Below are 20,293 nucleotides of genomic sequence, written 5' to 3'. Positions count from 1 at the left end.
GGACATCACCGTGACAAAAATGCCTCCTTGCTGAGGCATTTGGAAACCAGCAGCTGTTTCAATTTGCTGTTCTTTGGCAGAAGCTACAACCAGCACTGAACTTCTGGACTTGGTCTGGCATTTGGACTTTGTTTTGATGGTCTAAATGGGGGTGGGCAGGGGGTAGGTCTAGGGCAGGTTACACTCCTCCAAACTGTTGCCGAGGTGTAAGCGTTGAAGGTCTTTGTACGACGGTCACATGGATCTCTTGAGCATACACCGTGATTCAGAGGATTTACGGTTGCCAAGAAGACTCCAGAGAAAAACCTTTCCACTCCAGTTTATAATATCAACAGGCTGGCTGTTTCCTGGAATTGAAAACAACATTTCTGACTTTTTCTGAGCAGGACATTTCCAGGTTTTCCAGAATTCTGTGGCCCATGCTATCAGATAAAGAGAATGTGGGTCTGAATTGGCAGATCCAACCCTCTGTTACACTGATCAATTGCTGAGAGAAAGTGACACACGCTTTGTGACAGCTGTGAAAAATGTAAACAATCAAAAAAAAGACTGACCACATTACATATTTTCTTCATAACTTTCTGAATTTGAGGAAATGGAGGAACATGAAGAGGAGATCGATCTGCAGTCTAGTAGAAGTGCATCTGATAAGGACTGGCAGTCTGCTTCTACTCTTTGGCAAAATATCTGATTCTTGAAGTTGTGCCTTGGTTGCAAATACACCAGCTAGTCTTTTCCCTGGATGTCCCATGGAGAGGAAATGTCATTTTCCACTGAGTTTGAGTGATCAAATGTACCAATTGTCAGTCCCTGCTCAGCTGATTTATGAGGATGCTGCCCTTGACCACAAGGTGGAGAGCTACGTCATAATTTCTGTGCCAAATGCATGAGTCCAACACAGCCAGAGCTTCTGTGCATAGCTGGCTAGAATGACAAATCTCCTGTGCTTGTTCACGTAAAATACTGCTCTCCTATGACCACTTGTACTATTGTGATGTTTATCCAAAAGAAAAGAACTCAAGTCCAACAAACTGTTCTTAATTGTGATAAGATAATATGCAAATTCTTCTTCCAGGAATTTCAGTGATCATCAATCGTCTGTTCTGTATAGCAAGTTCTTCATCACATACTGGAAACATCAGAGGTGAATGTGGCTGATACAACTGAAGTATTTGAAAGGTACTGCTTTTAAGAAACTGTTAGAGAAACTAGAAATGAGTGCATTTTCTTCCCCCCCACCTTCACAAACATGGCCATAGGGAAAACATCCAGGAGGGCACAACCCAAGATTAAAGGTGGCATGAACAGCAAAAGCAGCAGCTAAAAGCAGGGCCCTCTGGCTAATATGAAATTGTTCTGCAGTTCTGATGGAACATTCACTGCTCTGTGCTAGTTAGCTGCTTGCTACAGCCATCTCTTTCCTCCTCCCCTTCCCTGCATTTCCCTTTCCTGTCACCTTCTTTTCAAAGCCAGCTTCACTGCACACCTGCCATCCTTCCCATCATTGGTTTATGAAGCTGCACCATACCTTCTGAAGAATAAAATGCAGAAGATACAACCATATTACTGTCTAATGAGGAGTCAAGCACCTAGATCCAAAGTCACTTACTATGGTTCAACAGGCCCTTGTTTCTAGGACAAACACAACATAGCATGATTTCTACTACAGTGGCGTACAAGATAGATCTGTGCAAGGCAGATTCAGGATACAAGAATTCCTTTACCCCAATCAGGGGGGTTTCTTATGCAGCTGTTTAATTCCAGCTTTTCTGTAACTTTAACAATATCAAGGTGAAGTCCAATATTGTCACCTGGGCCATGATAGCATCTCCCAGTCCTATCAGAATCCCTTTCCCAAATTCTCTATCATAATGGCCTTAAGAAGAAGGATAATCTGTTGGCCTATATGCCTAGAATAAAGTCTCTGTTACGCTCCAGTATATCCAAACCATGCTCCAAAAGGAAAAGGGCTAGTGTCAAGTTTATCATGGTCTAGATCGGCATTCCACTTCAGATTTGAGATGAACTGCACGAGAAATGATACAAATGGAAAATGAAGGACTGAGAAAAGCAGGGAAATTCATGGGATGAAGTTTCCATATTTCAGGGGAAGCCTACACTTGCAGCAGAATGGATTTAGCAGTAAGTCTGTGTTCTCTTCGTTTATGCGGGTGGGGAGGGAGGAGAGGAAGCAGGGGGATTTAGAAGGAATACACTCATCTGCCTTTTCTTTGCTTTCTCTCTCTTTTCTGAGGACATTACATGCTCTGTCATTTAAAGAATTTCTGATCTGTTTGTTGATCAAAATGATGGATGTGCGTACTGCAGCAGTCATTAATCCTGTAGGAACTGAAGAATTCCAAAGTGACCTCAAATGTCTTACCTGGCATTATCATAAGAGAAAGAAAGCTTGTTTCTTTGAGTACGATATTTGCAATAGTTTTTGCCCTCAAACATCTACTAATCTGGATTTGAGTTTTGAAAACTGTAGTTGAGATTTTGGAATGGACCCATCTAGAACCACTGAAATGCCCCCTTAGGCCTTACCAGGCTTTTTAACCCACTAAGGGAGCTAGGACAGAGGCTGGCTTCCATAGTTATGGATCCTTGGTGTGAAGAATCATACAGTTTAGTTGCTAATGTCTCCTGTAGCAGTGAGGCCTGGAGCTGAGACAGTTGTCCATTCCTTTTTCTGGTGTGAAGATACTGCATTTGAACATCTCAATGGCAAACGGCCTTTCCCCATAAAATACACATCCAAAGCCAGGCATACCGCAAGGCAAGAAGTACACCTTTTGAATCCTGGTTTCTTTCCCTTCAATTCTACCATCTGAACAAAATTAAGAACTAAAATAACTAATTACACTGAAATAGGACAAATAAAGTTACAAGACTTAATAACCAGATTGGGAAAGCAGATAAAACAGTAAGTTGGAAATGAAACAATCAAGTCCAACAAATCTGTGTCAGACTGACCTGGTGATGTTCCTGGTCCAACTCTAGTTGGAAGGAACTGAGCCAGCTGGAAACACTCTGACCTTTTATGTAGTCATACCCTCAGGAAGCACTCAAGAGTCATGAAAGAGGGACAGAAAAGGACATGAGAGTACAGTACTCTGAACATGCAAAGCTACAAGAATGTTACACTGTCCAGACTGCACCATCACCTCATCCCCTGCATATGGATATGCAGTATCCACCTGAAGAATTATAAATCTGATCTGAAAATAAATTTTACTTTGTACGTCAGTAACAACTAAGGAGAAACATTTTGAACAATATTATTTTTAAGTTAGCAGTGTTCCTTTTGAATCCAAGACTGACACAGTAAGATATCTTATGCATTACAGCCAACATTGCTATCACTTGTTACGTGTTATTATTTATGAACATTTAACTTATTGTTCTAATATTTCTAAACAGTACTCATTATTTACTTTTACCTTTGTTAGCAAATATTAGATTATACAATTGAACTAAAATAGATTAGCTATTTTACAGATAGGTGGAAAGAGATGGTCTTTGCCCACAAAGATTTTATAATTGAAAAAAATGAAAACAAATGAAAGGTGGATAGAAGACATGTAGAGGATAACACAGATACAAAGAGGACACAGTTATGAATGGCAGCTCCTGTTAATTTTATTATAAAGGTTCAAAAAGAATTTTGCAAAAAATTGAACACAAAATCATAGGAAAGTAGGGCTGGAAGGGACCTTTCAAGATCATCTAGTTCAGCCCCCTGCTCAGTATTTTCCCATGGCTCAATTTTTAGAAATACAGTAAAAACTGTGTTATCCGGCACTTTACCATCTGGGATGCTCTATTAACCGGCATCTGTCACAGATGCCAATAGAAATCTTCCTTCACATACCCGGAAAAATTCCAATAGCCATCCGGCATCTTGCCGTGCGCTTCTCATAAACTGTTCTTCACGGAAGCTTCAGGACACTGCTGAGCCGTGTTGCTAGCGGCAGTCTCAATTGTAAACATCGCCATCACGATCGTGTTGTGCTTGTGCTGTATGGTGACTTTACTGCTGAATATTTCACCCAGCCTGCACATATGGCTACCAATACTCCATCAACAAGCAGAGGACCAAGCGAAAGCTAACCATAAGTATAACTCTCAGATAACTGGCATATTTGATTAATCGGCACCCCCTAGTCCCCATGGATGCCAGGTAACAGAGCTTTCATTGTAGCTGATTTTTTCACTCAAACTCTAAAAGAAAAAAGCAACCTAAGAAAGGAGCCAAGTATGAGAAACTTCAGCCCAAAGACATATATGCTGCCAAAGCTGTAAGCAATGTTAAACACAAGGAGCCAGATCCTATTAGGCAAGTCAATAGATTTAGGTGCCTAAGTATGATCCTATTCCATCCTGTTTGAACCCTGAAAACCTGTCAATACAGAAGGTTGGTGAGTTGTCCCTTTTCACTGTTTTTTCTTGTGACTTAATCTTAAGGCCAAGATGACTGTGTGTTACAAAAGGAGACTCATAGATTTTCAGGGATTTGAACAGATTAGAATAGGAACAGGCCCAAGAAGTGTTTAGCTACAAGCTTTGCTACAAACCATGCTCCTAGCTGTCCTTCCACCTAAGTCACTGAAAGTTACTTTTTTGTTTTAATAAAACCCCTTCTACTACATGCAAGACAGATGTGCAGTAGAAATGCTGTATCATGGGAGAGAAGGTAGCTTAAACATAAATGAGGTCAAGTTTTCAGCAGATGTAAATCATTGCAACTCCACTGGGGTCACTTAGAATCAACCAAGAATGTGGCTATATGTATTAATTGATGTTAAAATCTTTAAATTGTTTTTGTAAGTAAAGGAAAGTTACTCAGCTGAAAATCTGTTTCTCTTACAGTGTTCGCAGGGCCAAAAGCTGTGCTATACTCCAGCCCTATGTGTCCTTACTAAAATAGAGGAGCTCCCATTTAAAGTCTCAGAGTTATACATCTCATGAACTGAGTATGCTTCATATACACTAAACGGCTCAAGAACAACCTTATGCACCCTGGCCCTCCATTCATAAGCCACTAAGACAAAAACCATTCAGATATTAGTGCCAATGCAGAGGGAAGCCTGCACTGAGGCTCTGGAAGAATTCTCGAGAGAAACCTTACTTATCTCACGGAAGAATTTGTCTTCAACCGTTGGCTCCACACCTTTTCCATCTGCCAAGATGCAGCAAGGTAATGATATGTCCTTGGAGCACACTCTATGGCAGATCCAGAATCCATGACCATTCCTTCTGGGTAACCACCTCTCCCCTTCTTTCCAGACTTTGGCTCCCACTAACTTGAACCAGAACATCCTCAAAACAATCAGAATTTTCTCCACCCAGTTCCAGTCTTTGCTAAGCTCTCATCCTACTTTTCTTCCCTTGTTTAGTAATGCTTCTCACAAATGCCTTCCCTTCATTCAATCAGGAGCCTAGGAATTCAAAAACAGTGTTTTCTAGTCCAGTTATTTCTGAGTCCCCCAAAGGAAAGGATATCCATGCCAGATTATGACACAGATGCTTTTAAAAAGTGGTCAATAATTTTTAGGTAGTTGTAGTTAAGGAAGAAACTCTTGGCTTCCATCATTCCTTCCTTAGATCCATAAGACTGGTTCATGACTTTCAGGATGTATCCTTCCATCCTGTCACACAGCAGATTCATGGAAATCATATGAATTTTTTTAATCCCTTGGGACTCGATGTCAGCTTAAAAATAACTGAAATACTGGTCTTGCATTTACAGGAATGGTCGTAAAATCCCAACTTCTACAAGCTTATCAACAAAACCAGAGGTTCTCAACTGGTTTAGACTCAAGACAACCCTCATTAGGCTTGAGGCACCCCTTGGAAAATGCCAGCTCTTACTCTTCACTTGTTTTTGACTACAGAAAATTATTAAAGCAATTCAGCTGCTGCAAGGAACTCAGAAAGACCATAACATGTCAGAATGTTTTTAACACCATGAATTCCTATTTGAAATCTCTGGGTTTATCTTGTGATTCATGTTTGCACGCTTACCAGTTGACCCTGGTTGAGAATCACTGAACAAATCCAACCTGTGTCTCATCTCTGATCTACTACCAAATCCACAAATATATTCAACAGTCAGATTATGCCTTGGAAATCTAGGTCACAAGGCAGTCTGCAAATGTGTGAAGCCTCAAGCTAGACTCTCATCAGCACATTTGCAAGGCCGACTCTCATTTATCAACTCTGCAGGGATCACAGTAACCTACCTGCTACTGTCTCAGTGACTATCCCATTATCCCTACACTAGGCAGAATTCGCAACAGTTTTAGGTGGCAACTCTGGTGACATACAGGATGTGGGAACTTTAACTGAAGTCCATAAAGTTACAAGCTAAAAGGAGATCAATTCTGGAGCTCAAAGTAATTAATTTATGTCATAGATTGTAAGGCCGGAAGGGACCTTGGAAGATCATTGGGTCCAGCCCCCTGCACCAAGCAGGGAAGATAACTGAAGGTCAGGTGACCACAGCAAGGTGACTGTCTAGTCTCCTCTTGAAGATTTCCAGGGTAGGTGATTGCACCACCTCTGGAGGGAGCTTACTGCAGTTTGGACACTGACTGTGAAGAAGTTTTTCCTCACAGGGTAATGCTGAGCCTGAATTGATCTTCCAGGAGTTTGTGGCCATTTCCTGGTTTTCCCCTTGGGTGCTCTGGTGAACAGCTGCACATTGAGCCCTTGATGTGCTCCCCTAGTGTAGTGGTAAGCTGTTACCAGGTCCCCTCTCAGCCTTTTTTTCCTCAGGCTGAAGAGTCCCAGATACCTCAGCCTTTCCTCGTATGGCTTGCGAAAGAATCACCTCCTTGGTTTTGCTGGAGATGCTTTGATTGATGCACGCCAGACTATTATTTGTCCTACTGGCTACAGCATCGCACTGCCAGCTCATATTCATACTGTGGTCTACTATTACCCCCACGTTCCTTTCATTCGTGGTGCTAGTCAGTTTGGTGTTGCCAAGCCTGTAGATGTGTTGGGGGTTGCTTGTCCCGAGGTGGAGCACTTTACATTTTGGATGTTGAACTTCATCAGGTTCGGATTCGCCCACCTTGCTAGCCTGTCTAGGTGTGCCTGTAATCGTAGCCTATCTTCAAGCGTGACCACGTTCCTCCATAACTTGGTATTGTCCACAAGCTCTCCACTCCCACATCCAAATCATTACTAAAGATGTTCAAACGTACTGGACAGAGCACCAATCCCTGTAGGACACTGCTGCCCACTCCTCACCGGGATAACACGGATCTATTCACTACGACACTCTGGATTCTGTCCTGTAGCCAGTTTCTCACCCGCCTGACTGTCTTGGAATTAAGCCCACAATCCTCCAATTTTCTCACAAGGACATTATGGAATACTAGATCAAAGGCCTTTTGGAAGTCAACCTGCTCTCTTGTGTCCAGGTAAAGCTTTAGTCTGTAAAACTTTCCTTTTCTTGTTAAAAAGCATCACTGCCTAGATCCCATTGGACAACACCCACTATCACATACCAGATCACCAAATAAGACACTGTTTCCTCTGTTAGGAAGCCAGACATTTTTGTAAGAGGTGCATTCAGCCTCAATACTGGTGGTCCTTGGTCTCCCCCAAAGTGAACCTGACCTGGAGGTCACCTAAGGGAGCAATCTGCACCATACAAATTATTTTCAGGTAGATTCCATTCTCTGGGCTCTTTCTTTAAAGGTAAGGCGGTCCCCATACAGCTCTTCACAACCAACCAGAATGAAAATGCTATTAAGCTTTGCTTTAGAGAGGGCAAGAGATCATACTTTCTTACCGAGGCCTCTCTCTGTGACGGATTTAAAGGGTTTCTGAATACCTTAAATCCAATTCTTCTCTTTCACAAGTTTCTTTGGAAGATCAGGCAGGGTAAAGCCGCAATGACCCTAACAACTCCCAGACAAAGCCCCTCCTTTGTTTGCCGAGTGGGAGAGCAGGCATGAGAGACCCTCATATGTTCTACCCTAGACCCCTGTTCTTGATGGGGCAGAAACTTTCCCAGTGTTATTTATCCATTTTATCAAATGAATATTAAACATGAGGTGCAATGGGTCACCACACCAATTTTTAGGCAATGTTCAAAGAAATGAATTGATGGCTTTGTCACAACACAACAAAACTGTGTTAAAAAAGAGAAAAAGACAAAAAGAAACCCATATGCAAATCACACATAATAGACCCTAAAAATAAAGTACTTGTGGACTAAATAAAATAGCAGGAAGAATCTTTGGCAACTGCAGGCATAGCTGGGATTAAACTTTAGACTTCCAGATCTATACAACAGTGTTTCAGCAACTAGGTGAACATTTTCCTTTCCAAACACTGATTTAATATGGTATAGGCTTTATTTGTCCAAAGGTATGAGTTAGGAAATTAAATAGAAAAAAGTCCTACAATTAATGCCAAACACTGACTTACTCTGAAAACTAGGTAAAAAAATTCATCATAAGGTTTCAGTGTTTATCACCTCTCAAAAATTTCCAAATCAAGTGTGTTCAACCAACTGTTAGCAAATCAGATCTTGTTCTCTCTCTATGATCACCAGCAATAAGAGTTTCTGAGGTCAAATTCTGCCTTCTGATGCAGCTCTTCAAATACAACTTCCTTAATAACACTGGATAAGTGTAACTAATTAGAACTTTTAAGCAAGATGGAATAAAATTCCATTCAAGTTCTCTTGGATGTTTTAGCTCCTATAAAGTTAAAAAAGGAAAAAAGAAAAAAAAAGATTGGGAAAGTGGTAAAAACCATTTTCTATTACTAAAGCAAGCAGATAATGTTTTAAATGTAAACAATGGACTAAATTATCTCAGTTATATTTCAGTTGAATTAGTTTGGATTTTCAGTAGTATCATTGTGAACAAGAACGTTGCATAAAAGAATAGCTTTGTGCAATGAAGTGACATTTTTACACAGTGGCTTTCCCAAGTGTTTTAAGACTCAAAAGCTGAGTATTTAGAAGTCAGGACACTCTACAAATTGAGGATATTCTGACATGATTAACCCAGAACAAAGAGATTGTCTTTGCAATCTTAATTACAGTAAATAATACTTGACTTGTACCTTAACCTATCATCCAACTCTGATGAATCATAGCATAGCAGTATTTGCCAGGCACAGAACTTCTGACATTTATTTTCTGACAATGGACTTCAGTATATGTTTCATGAACACTGAAAATGTAAGTGTAGATTTTAATATACATGACCTACATGCCTTACCACTCACAATTCAACTGCCTAACAGGAATACACATATAAGGAGCTGAGCAAGTAACGGCAAAAGAAAATAAAACGGGGCTGCTAAAATACCCTGTTACATCTACAGAATCAGGTCATCAGCATATACGTTGATAAAAAAGATGTCTAAGCCATGATAACCAAGCTCTGTTTTTTTTTAATAGGACTATGTATAGTGAACTGCTGAACTTTTTTAAGGTCAGCATCAACCTAAGAGTCTGCATTTTAATAAATCAAGGCTGAAGGTCACCAATGCATGGAACGCTATAGCAGAATTTGAAGCTAAAAAAATAGGACAAAGCTGCCCATCTAGTTGCAGAAAGAAAAAACTTTTTTGTGATCATAACAACAGTTATATGGACTAAGGAATGTAAAAAGACTCCACACATCCACAGGCCATTTTGACTATCTAAGGAAAGAACCCTTTAAGGATTTGGCTACAGTCAAATGGATGAGGCTTATGTCCCACCAGCATGGGCATAACCACTGATGCCTGAATTTTGATGATGTTGTCCACATATTATTGGCAGCTGAGTATGTGATATTCTCTCTCTCCTAGGGGCTACAGAGGAATTGAGAAGTTTTGGGAACTTCTTGCAGAATAGGTAAGAGCTTCAGAGGCTGGCAGATGCCTTTTATAGCTGGATATACACATTTAAATAATCTGGGAGAATTCTTCCAGGTTTGCTCTCCTGGTAGAGAAATTTTCCCAGTAGAGAGCTTGCATGGCTAACAGTGCACAGCCAGAGACCACCACCCTCTCTGCCCCTGTAAACCCATCTCTTAATGCTCTGCAGGCTTTCTTAGTTTCTCTGCTGACAGATGGCAGTAGTGCACAGGGCAGCCCTGATTGGCTGACCCAGACTGCTCATAGTCAGTCTGTTTTTCCCTACAGCATAATGTTGGGATTGTGAAAAGGGTGTGTTCTGCTCCCTAATGGAGTAGCAGAGTCCAGCAAGTGACACACTGCCTCACTGTGAGGGGATGCTGGAGAACAGTGTTCTCTTCTGAGAGAAGCCATGGCATGTACAGACATTTGCTCTCCCAGGAGAAACTCCTGGGAGTGATATATTCCTGGTTTTCTTAGGTTATTTTTCTCCTGGAGCAGCCATTTTTACCCTGGAAGAAAATGCTGAGCATCTGTACACTCGTGGTTTGCCCTGGGAGAGCAGTGAAAATGTCTGTATGAGGCCTATGACTTCTCAAAGCACTGCTATAACCTATATAGCACATCTCTAAGGTGGGACTTCATCATAGATCCAACAGTAAGTACACAATCACACACCCACTGTTTTGTAGTTTTTGTCTTCTTGTTCACCAGACATCTTCCTTCCCCACAGCACTATCTTCATATACTACTGGGTTAGTTTCTTGATGTTGGTAATAATTTAAAGCAGAAATATGGGCTGTTAGGAGAGACCTATGCCCAGAGCTCAGCCTACTTCTCTCTGCTGTCCTTTACCAGAAGTGGCAGATGTAGCGATTCCTCAACACAATGGTGAAAGCATGGGCCAATAGGCAAAATTTAAAAAGCTGCTCCTCCAACAAAACAAGAAAACCTACCAAATCTTTTATGTTGCTACTACAAGAGAAAGGTTTATTTCTCTCTTTTTGGTATCAGCTCCAGTACAGTCCCATGTTTCTGCTCATACACACTCCCAGAGAACATACTTTATCCACTCCAGGTTCCTTCCTGGCCACTTCATCTCAAGATTTTTATAAATAAACAGAATTTTAAGTTTGAACAATATCTATTCCTTTATGACTGAAAGAGTTAATTCTCACAATGTAATGTTTTGCAAACAAACCTGGCAAAATTACCTACATGTTCTTTCAATAAATAATTACATTGTTAAAAAAAACTCTTAGATAAATGAGTCAGTTGCAAATTATGGACTAGATTTCACCACTGTAATGCAGGTTCTCTGAGCTACTCCATGATGCAAGGATGCCAAAAAAACATTTTAACTGGCCATTATACTCTGACTGATTATTACTGCTCAAAGTGCTGCAATGCTACAACAACCTATTGGTTTATCTGTCCCTGAAATAATTTTAAGAGACATGAGATGAATACCGCTTATTTTCAAATAATTTTAAAAAAATGATAAAAATTGATTTGGTTTCTCATTTAATGCTCGTGCCTGTAATTTTTAGTAATTAAAAAACTCAAAGACATCATCTAACAAAAATACAATGATAAATATAAATTAAGATTTAGAGTGTACATCAGTAATTTAAAGATAAAAACCATGATAACACTTTGAAACTATAATTAAAAGAAGCATTACAAACTCAAGAAATTCAGTGTTAAGATTAAATTTAATAGACATCCAGGACATTAAGTCGTGAAAATACAATGAAAGGACCTGATCAACCTTAACTCTGTCTCATCATTTCACACAATAACCTTGTGATCATTATTATGATGTTTTTGTGTTGTAGTCCTAACTTACAGGAAAAGTTTGGCTCAGGGCCATAACTGATTCAGTGTTTCATATTTTTCCCCACATGTTGCTACTTACTGGTAAAAGTAATTTCAATATACAGACCAAAACAGGAACACCTAGATTTTCTTTCTTAACCTCACTGCTTTTAACATCTTTAATTTTGTTTGTAAGATATCTAAAATGTTATATCAGGGGAAAAATCAACATAAATTTTATCAATATCGATATTTATCATTAAATTCAGCAAGCATGGCCTAGTTTATTTTTCATTTTCTTACCGGTATCTATGAACAAATATACCCTTAAAAATAGAGTTCATCATATTTTCGATTTCATCTTGATTTTCTTGTAGCTGCAAAAACAAACAAACAAACAAACAAAAAAGAGATCACTAATATTACAGACTAGCATACTGGTATCACATTGAGAATCATTATATAGCACCACATACCTTATTCCCAAGAACACTTAATTCAACAATATTAGATAAACATTTCCTTTTTTCTCTATAGCTCTTAATAATAATATTTTGTACATACACACTACCTTTGTGGAAGGAGATTAACACATTATACAAACAATAATGAAAGTTAAGCTCAGACATAGGTGCTATCGTCTCTATTTCTTAGCTAAGGAACTGTAGGAAAGAAAAGATTACATGTTCAGTCATGCTAATGAATCTCACCTGCCGTTTAAGTAAATGGGTCTGCTGGCACTTGGAAGCTCTGGAAATCAGGCCACTTAGGCCCCTGGCACATGCTACACTCAAGACACAATTAACCAATCAATCATATCTTAAGAAGTTACCCAGCCACACATTAATGCAGTTAATGGCACGATAAAACAATAAACAAGCCACGAAGTTATTACACAAAATATGTAATAACTTTATGGCTGGTTCCCACTATGCCATTAATTGAATGTGTGGACACAGTGATTGTAGCTCCCAACCTCCAGAGCACGTGCCCTTGGAGTCGAGGGATCAGATGTGCCCTGGAGCTGCAATCAGCTGGCTTTGGGATGCAGCTGGAGTCAAGGGCTCCACTGTGCCCCTACAGCTTGAAGTCTGGATCAGCTGACAGGGTAGGAGTGTGTGGTGTGACCCTGCAGCTCAGGGCCAAATCAGCTGACAGGGCTCCTGGCCAAAGGAGGTATGGTGGGTATCCATGGCTAGGAGTCCAAATAAGCCAATGGGGCTCCACAGGGAGGCATGGTGTTCCCCCATGCCTGGGAACCCCAGATCAGCTAATGGGGTTTCCACGTGCAGGAGCCTGCTACTTGTCAGTGCAGGGGGAGCCTGAAATTAGGATCCCAGGTTCCCCCTGAACCAGCAATATGCATGATGGGACCTTATTCTTGATCCTACAATCATGCTTCCTGTCATACATGTGTGGCATGGCAGGAAGAGTTATTGTGGGGGTCACAGTTCCCATAGTGCCTTTAACTGCACATCTGCCAGGGACCTTATAAAGAGGACTAGTTATGGATTTTAGGAGTTTTTCCAAACTTAGGTTCCCAATTCTAACACTCAAGTATGTTCTTAAGTTTAAACACATGCTTAAATACCAGTGCCTGCAATGCATACGCTTACTGGTAAATGTGCTTTGCCAAATAGGAAAGCTTTTTCAGAAGTAGGCCTTTGATGCTGCATGTTGAGGCTAGATCTCCAGACACCTGCACCTAGCCAATAGACTGTAAAAATCCTCACAATAGAGATTCAGGTTTATTCTCCCTTACTGATTTCTATAGCAAATGGGATAATTTTACAAGTAAAAGAGTGTTCTTCTTCTAAGTGCCAACAGCATAAACTCTCCATGGTCCCAGTTAGAAAGAGCTCTTACATGTCATCATTAGTAGGGGGAAAAAAAGAACCTATTGACAAAATTATGTCTTTCAGTTCACTTGCCTTACTTAGAAGTCTGTAATAGGGATTTATCATTGCAACTAATTCAGATTTAGCAACCGTGTGGAATCTAGCTCACTCCATTTAGCTGTGTTAGCGCTGTAAAACTTGGTGGTCATCTGCACACACAAGGCTCTTAGTAGAATTCCCTCTGGGTGTGGGCACAGTTATAATGTGTTTATACTGGTGCAGTTTATTCTTGCAAATAAAGGGAAATAAGCTAAATGGCTGCAAGAACAATATACTAGTACAAATGCATCTATTCTGGGGACTATACTGTTTTAACTATATCAGTAAAAATCGTACCACCTAGCCAATGGATCAATCTACAAACTATATGTAGACCAGACAAGGATCATGATAAAGCAAAAAAAAAAAAAAAGCCTCATTTTTGTCACTAAAGTAAAAATATGCTATCTGACTACATAAAAAGTAGTCTTGCTGAGCAGAAGGCAGTAGTGTTATATAATTATTTTTCAGAGCAGAACTGCTATTAAGACACAAGACTATCATTTCTCCATTAAGGAGGGCATTATCTCTGCCTTTTATCATTCGTGGCATATCTCAATATCAAAGTAGGATACTGTACAGTGCAAATTTTTCATGCCTCCAGTGAGAAGGCATGACACAGAATTGCTATTAGTGTATATTAATGAATATTATTTTTCATGGATACAGCTTAAAGCCAGAAGGGACCAGTAAGATTATCAAGTCTGACGCTGTGCATAAGACAGGCCCAGAGGATTTCATCTAGGGAACTGTTAGGTTTTCATAATATTCTGCATTTCCGTTGTGCCTTCCAACTTAATAGCTCAGAACATTTTTGCATCACTCTTATTTTATACATGGGAAAACTGAAACAAAAAGGAGCTAATTGTTAAAAGCTTGTCAACTGCCCTGGCACATGCATTACAGATTACAAACGAGCAAGAGGTGCAAAGGGCACAGCTAGATGAATATAGCCGATGCATGTGACAAAAGATGGAAATACACAAAGGGTTAAGGTTATAGGCATGATTTCAAGGACAGGTACTACAGTTTATTGTCAGATGCAGACCAATTATAAGACCTTAAAATACACAGCCAACCCTCAATGGGACAAGATGGTAGTTTCTGCTCGTCTCTATCTGCTGACTTCAGCTCTCGTACAAAAAAAGCCAGATCCCAGACAACCAGGTGCAAACCCCCAGGTGACCTGCTAAACTGGCACACACTTTTCAAATATCTGTCCATCATTAGCATGTGCTGGTGTTTCCCCTTCCCTCAGTGTTAGGTATGAATTATCACTGCCCCTGGATATTTCTTAACAACTTTTGAAGGAAACTCTGCTTGTGCACACACATTTTTACAGCCTTTATATTAAGCCTTCGGAAAATTTAATTAACAGGTAGAAGAATAGCTACAGGCAGGCAGGTCGAGGGGACAGAATACAGAAATTGGCAAGAAAAGGATTCAGTAATAATGAACATCTCATTGATGCAGGGATATCCAGTGGGAGAGGAGGCTATTCAGGAGCAACTGGATATTCTGTGTCTTCGTCATGGAATTAGATACAGGATACAGCTTTTGCAGTAGAGCTATGATGCAGAATATCTATTTTTATATCAAAATGAGGGCCTGTATTTTAAAAAGCTAACTGCCTAAAACTGGACCTAGAGCTCAGAGGTGCAAGGCACTTATAAATCTCTTTGAACTCAGCATGAGCTGAAGGCATTATAGTATCTTTACAAAATCAGAATGCTTATTTATGGTGGTTGAAATGTTTAACTTTAGGGGCCCACATTTGAAGGCTTGCCTCCCTGACTCTGTAAACAGACTGCAAAGCTCTAAAAAATATGAATAGTAAGCACTGAACTCTAATTCCTATGAAATCGATTTAACATGTCAGGATTATTAATTATTCTGCTGCTCATCTTTTTGGCCAAATTGTTCAACTGCTATATTCAGAGCAATCTTTTACTGCTGCCTTGATGGCAACATCCTTTTGGTTAGAACAGCCCCACAGCGGATAGCTTTTAAAGTGGAGCACGCAATACTTGGGATAGCATGAAATGGGGCCCCTACCTCACCACTAAAGGGGAGGAGGAGTCAGGGAGCAGCTGACTGGGTCCAGCCCTCTGGAGAGACTATTAGTGGCAGAGGCCCCTTCATTAAAATGGGCACCTGGCCCCAGGTGAGGCCAGCACAGTGTGGACAGTGATTGACAGGCCTGGGCCAGAAGTGGGTGGGGCAGGTGACCCAGAGAGGGGGTTAGAGACCTTATAAAGCCAGGACTGTGGCTGAGGCCTGACCAGCCAAAGAGGAATGACTCCAAACTGTGGGGAGCTGCAAGGAAGCCCCATCATCACTGGCCAAAAGTATTTTGGCCTTATATTGTATCTTGCTACCATGGTGTGACACTAACCTAGGGTTGCAGGGGTAAACCTTTTGTTTGTGAGCAGATGCCCATATTTTGCATTGCACTGAAGTTTGAACTGGAGGGTCAGGTTATGGCTGCAGGGGACAAGGAAGCCACCAAGAAGGGTGCCAGGGGCATTCCAGGTCTTAAACCCTTCAAAGAGGGGCTAAAGCTGGGAGCATGAAGGCCCAGCCACAAACCTCAACAAGCTTGGAGGTTGCAAACAGCAACTGGAAAAAAGTGCTGCTATCAGCTGAAGAAATGTAACGTGGCAGAAAAGACTGAGGGCACAAGCCCAGAGCTCGCAAAGGGCGAGACCGGGGCCAGGGGGCCCAGAGCGTGTGAAGTGTGAAACAGGGGCTGGGGACCCCAGAGCTCATGAAGAGCAAGGCTGGAGCTGGGACCTGGGAGCCTAGGGTGCTGGGACAGTGGACCTCAGTCAGAGGGGCCCAGACACAGTAAAGTGGATAAGGCCTGGGGGCCTCAGCCCAGACAAGGATCTGGGACCCAAAGCAACCCCTCACCCCTCCACCCCGTAGAGGCAGACTCCCAATCCATCAAGAATTGGAAGGCAAGGCAATAGGGTGAGACCCTGAGAGGCCAGAGGGGGTGAGTATGGTGGGATCCAGACAGCTGCTAAGGAGTGACTTGGTCGTCCCAGGGCATGACCTGCTGAAGAGTGGTACTCTTTTCCAGTCAGGGCTCATTTTCCACACTTAACTAGTAATAAGCATTAATCTATTAAACATTTTGTCCTGTACTGATACCTGTTTTTTTCCAACTATGCTACTACAACTTTGCGGTAATGCAAACTTTCATGTATATTGTAGGTTTTTCATGCATTCCTGAAGTGCATTTTTACATCTCTTACACGTGGATCAGGCTTGGAGAAGGCACAGAATGATGCATGGAAAACATGCAAAGAAAAATCAGGGAAGAAGTGCAGTGAAAGTCCTTTATTATTTTACCCTTCTCTTGACACGCGGTGTTACCTTTGAACGAATAAACAATGTTTTCTTCTGAATACGCTGTTTTTAGTCACTTTGTCATTGATAAAAACTCCCTAGAGTGAACAGGCTTGTGTGTGTGTGAAAATGAACTTGGCTTCCCACATAAAAACATTTAGAAAACTGTAGGGTTTATACATAAAGCCCAGTCCTAGAATAAAGCGCAGGAAGCTAGGTCTGCCATCACAGGAGGTAGACTCAAGAGGAACTAAAGATGAACCTAGTGCAGTATGACTAGAAAGTGTAGCACAGACTCTTAAAACCTTTTATACACTTGAAATTCATTGAAATCTATTAGGCTACATCTGAAGAAAATGAATTGTAAATTAGCTAAGCTCTTAACAAATGCTGAATCTAATTTGGATGTATATAGATGCTACAGACAAGAACTGGTCAGCAACTTGGGTATAAGTGGGGCCACTGTGATATCAGAGGTAATTTTACCTGTTATATTATGTATAGGTTCTTATACCAGGCTCATCAGTGTACTATCTTACCTGTACAACTATGCAACCAATGCTATCCTTCTATTCCCCTCCTTTTACAGCCTCCTGACATGTACCAAATTTTATTAGTTATAATGGGTCAATTTCCTGGATGTTTATCTTGAATCATAGAAAATGAGGATTGGAAAGGACCTCAGGAGGTCATCTAGTCCAATACCCTGCTCAAAGCAGGACCAGCCCCAACTACATCATCCCTGCCAAAGCTTTGTCTAGCTAGATCTTAAAAACCTCCAAACACCACCTCTCTGGATAACCTGTTCCAGTATTTTACTACCGTCCTAGTGAGAAAATTCTTCCTAATATATAACCTAAACTTCCCTTGCTGCAACTTGAGACAATTGCTCCTTGTTCTATCATCACTGAGAAGAATCCAGCTCCATCCTCTTCTGAATTAAAGCCCCCCTCAGTCTTCTCTTCTCTAAATAAACCCATTTCTCTCAGCCTCTCCTCGTAAGTCATGTCTCCCAGCCCCCTCACCATTTTTGGATTCTGCTGGACTCTCTCCAATTGGTCCACATCCTTTCTGTATTGTGGGGCCCAGTACTGAACACAGTACTCCAGATGTGGCATCACCAGTGCAGAAGGGAATAATCACTTCCCTTGACCTGCTGGCAACACACGTACCAATGCAGCCCAGGATGCTGTTAGCCTTCTTGGCAACAAGGGCACACTGATGCCTCATATTCAGCTTCTTGTCCACTGTAACCCCCAGGTCCTTTTCTGCAAAGCAGCTGCCCAGCCAGTCAGCCCCCAGCCTGTACCAGTGCATGAGGTTGTTACATCCTAAGTGCAGGACTTTGCACTTGTCCTTGCTGAACCTCATGAGATTTCTTTTTGCCCAATCTTCCAATTTGTCTAGGTCACTCTGAATCCTAGCCCTACCCTTCAGCGTATCTACTACTACCCCCAGCTTGGTGTCATCTGAAAACCTGCTGAGGGTGCACTCTATACCATCTTCCAGGTTGTTGATGAAGACATTGAACAAAACCAGCCCCAGGACCCATCCCTGGGGGATTCCACTTGATACCGGCTGCCAACTAAACATTGAGCCATTGACTGCTACTCTCTGAGTCCGATGCTCCAACCAGTTTTCTATCCACCTTACAGTCCATTCATAAAGCCTTACGAGCTGGATGAATACTTCTGATTTGTCAGATACTTGACCCATTTGTTACTGTTTCTTAAAATATTCCATGGCCCTGTACTATACTGAACATCAGTATCACAAAGGTTCCCCAGGACTCTACTACCACAGCTCTATGAAGTATCAATCAAGAAGCACTGCTGAAGGAACAAAGGCAAGAGCATAGTAGTCATCCTTAAGGTTCAAAGATACTAAGACACAGGGTATGGACTTATGATATGGTTACTATGGAGTAACTTACCTCACATTTTAATGTTTTGTTAGCAGTATGATGCAGACACAAAGAGCTCCCCTAAGATGGCAGTGCACAGTAAGTGTGATTTTACAGAGCCTGGCCAATGAGAGGCAGGAAAATCAGTTTGCACTAAGCAAACAGCTACCTCAGAATGAAAATGACTGGGCAGCAGGCACACCTTCTATGTAGTATTTTAGTAAAATCAATGCACATTGTTTCAAGGGGTAATTTTACCCTGGATCCAAGTGATTTTATATGTAGTAGGACTGTGTGTTTTGTGTGTCCACTCCCCTTTCACAATGCAGCAAAGGCAATTTACTATGTAGTAAACGTACTGCGTGTGTCCAAATGTTCAATAATGAGGCCTCCCTTGGCTCCTCTTCCTACAGCACCGTAAAAGCGTTATGTCAACTACAAAGTACTAGCCAGATTCACCAGTACAGCTCAGTTGCTTTGTGCTCCTCTGGAGAGTCAAAATAGATATACATAAATAAATGAACAAACCGCAGAGTGTGACGTGGTTGCTTTGATGCAGCAAATCTACTTTTAAAACATAAAAAGATTTAAAACTGATTCTGCATATCTACAGATCACTATAAATGCTGCATGGTAGCATTCTTTTAGGCCACCTTTAATTGTGTTCATGTATGAATTTGTAATTATTACTAGGGGTGCACTGATAGAGATTTTTGGGGATGATACCAATGCCTCCAATTTTTAAGGAGGCATATTGACTGATACCAATCCGATTTCTAATACAGCACAGAAAGCTGCATGCATAAGTCTGTTGTGATGGAAAGGGAGGGGGGCGGGAAGAGGTGTGAGGGGGGCAGATCAAGGCCCCCTGCAGTGAGGGAAGGAGTGGGGCTAGGGCAGGGCTTAGGGCAAGTGCTGCCCAGCTGGGGCAAGGCGTGGGACGGAGCCACAGCTCATCCAGAGTGCGCAGGGAAGGGGGGGGTGGCTCCTGCTGCTTAGTGCACCCTAGGATCTGCACGGGGTGGCTGCCACTGGGGCTGGGGCCGTGTCAGGCTCTTTCCGGTGGGGGCTGAGCCAGGCGCACTGTACTTGGGTGGGGTGGCGGCAGCAGCCATCCCAAAATTCGCCGCAGCCTTCCTGACCCCCTCTCCCAGCACTGCTGCCACCCACCCCAAGCACAGCCTGGCCTAGCCCCCCTGCCAGGAAGAGCCCAGCACAGCCCCAGCCCTGGCCCCAGTCCACAGCAGCAGCCTACCCTGCCCTGCCCCACCCAGATCTGGGGGCACCCCCTCCAAGGGTACATGCAGTGGCAAGAGCCCCCCTCCCCAGCCCGTGCCCCTTGGACAAGCTGCAGCTCCATCCTGCACCCTGTCCTGGTTGAGCAGTGCCTGTCCCAGCCCCAGCC

General features: G+C 41.9%; 1 protein-coding gene across 1 annotated transcript in view; it reads right to left on the bottom strand.

Annotated features, from left to right (window-relative positions):
* STAG1 (stromal antigen 1) overlaps positions 1 to 20,293 on the bottom strand; it is a 295,978-nt gene that overhangs the window by 133,631 nt on the left and 142,054 nt on the right. Inside the window, exon 8 of the mRNA XM_019503764.1 lies at positions 11,998 to 12,071. Coding sequence (XP_019359309.1) covers positions 11,998 to 12,071 — 74 coding nt within the window. The remainder of the gene's footprint in view (positions 1 to 11,997; positions 12,072 to 20,293) is intronic.

The sequence above is a fragment of the Gavialis gangeticus genome, unplaced genomic scaffold (genome assembly GCF_001723915.1).
Source record: "Gavialis gangeticus isolate Ggan-Ray unplaced genomic scaffold, GavGan_comp1, whole genome shotgun sequence".
NCBI lineage: Eukaryota > Metazoa > Chordata > Crocodylia > Gavialidae > Gavialis > Gavialis gangeticus.
Note: the sequence above shows the minus strand (reverse complement) of the source record. Positions and strands in the feature narration are given on the sequence as shown.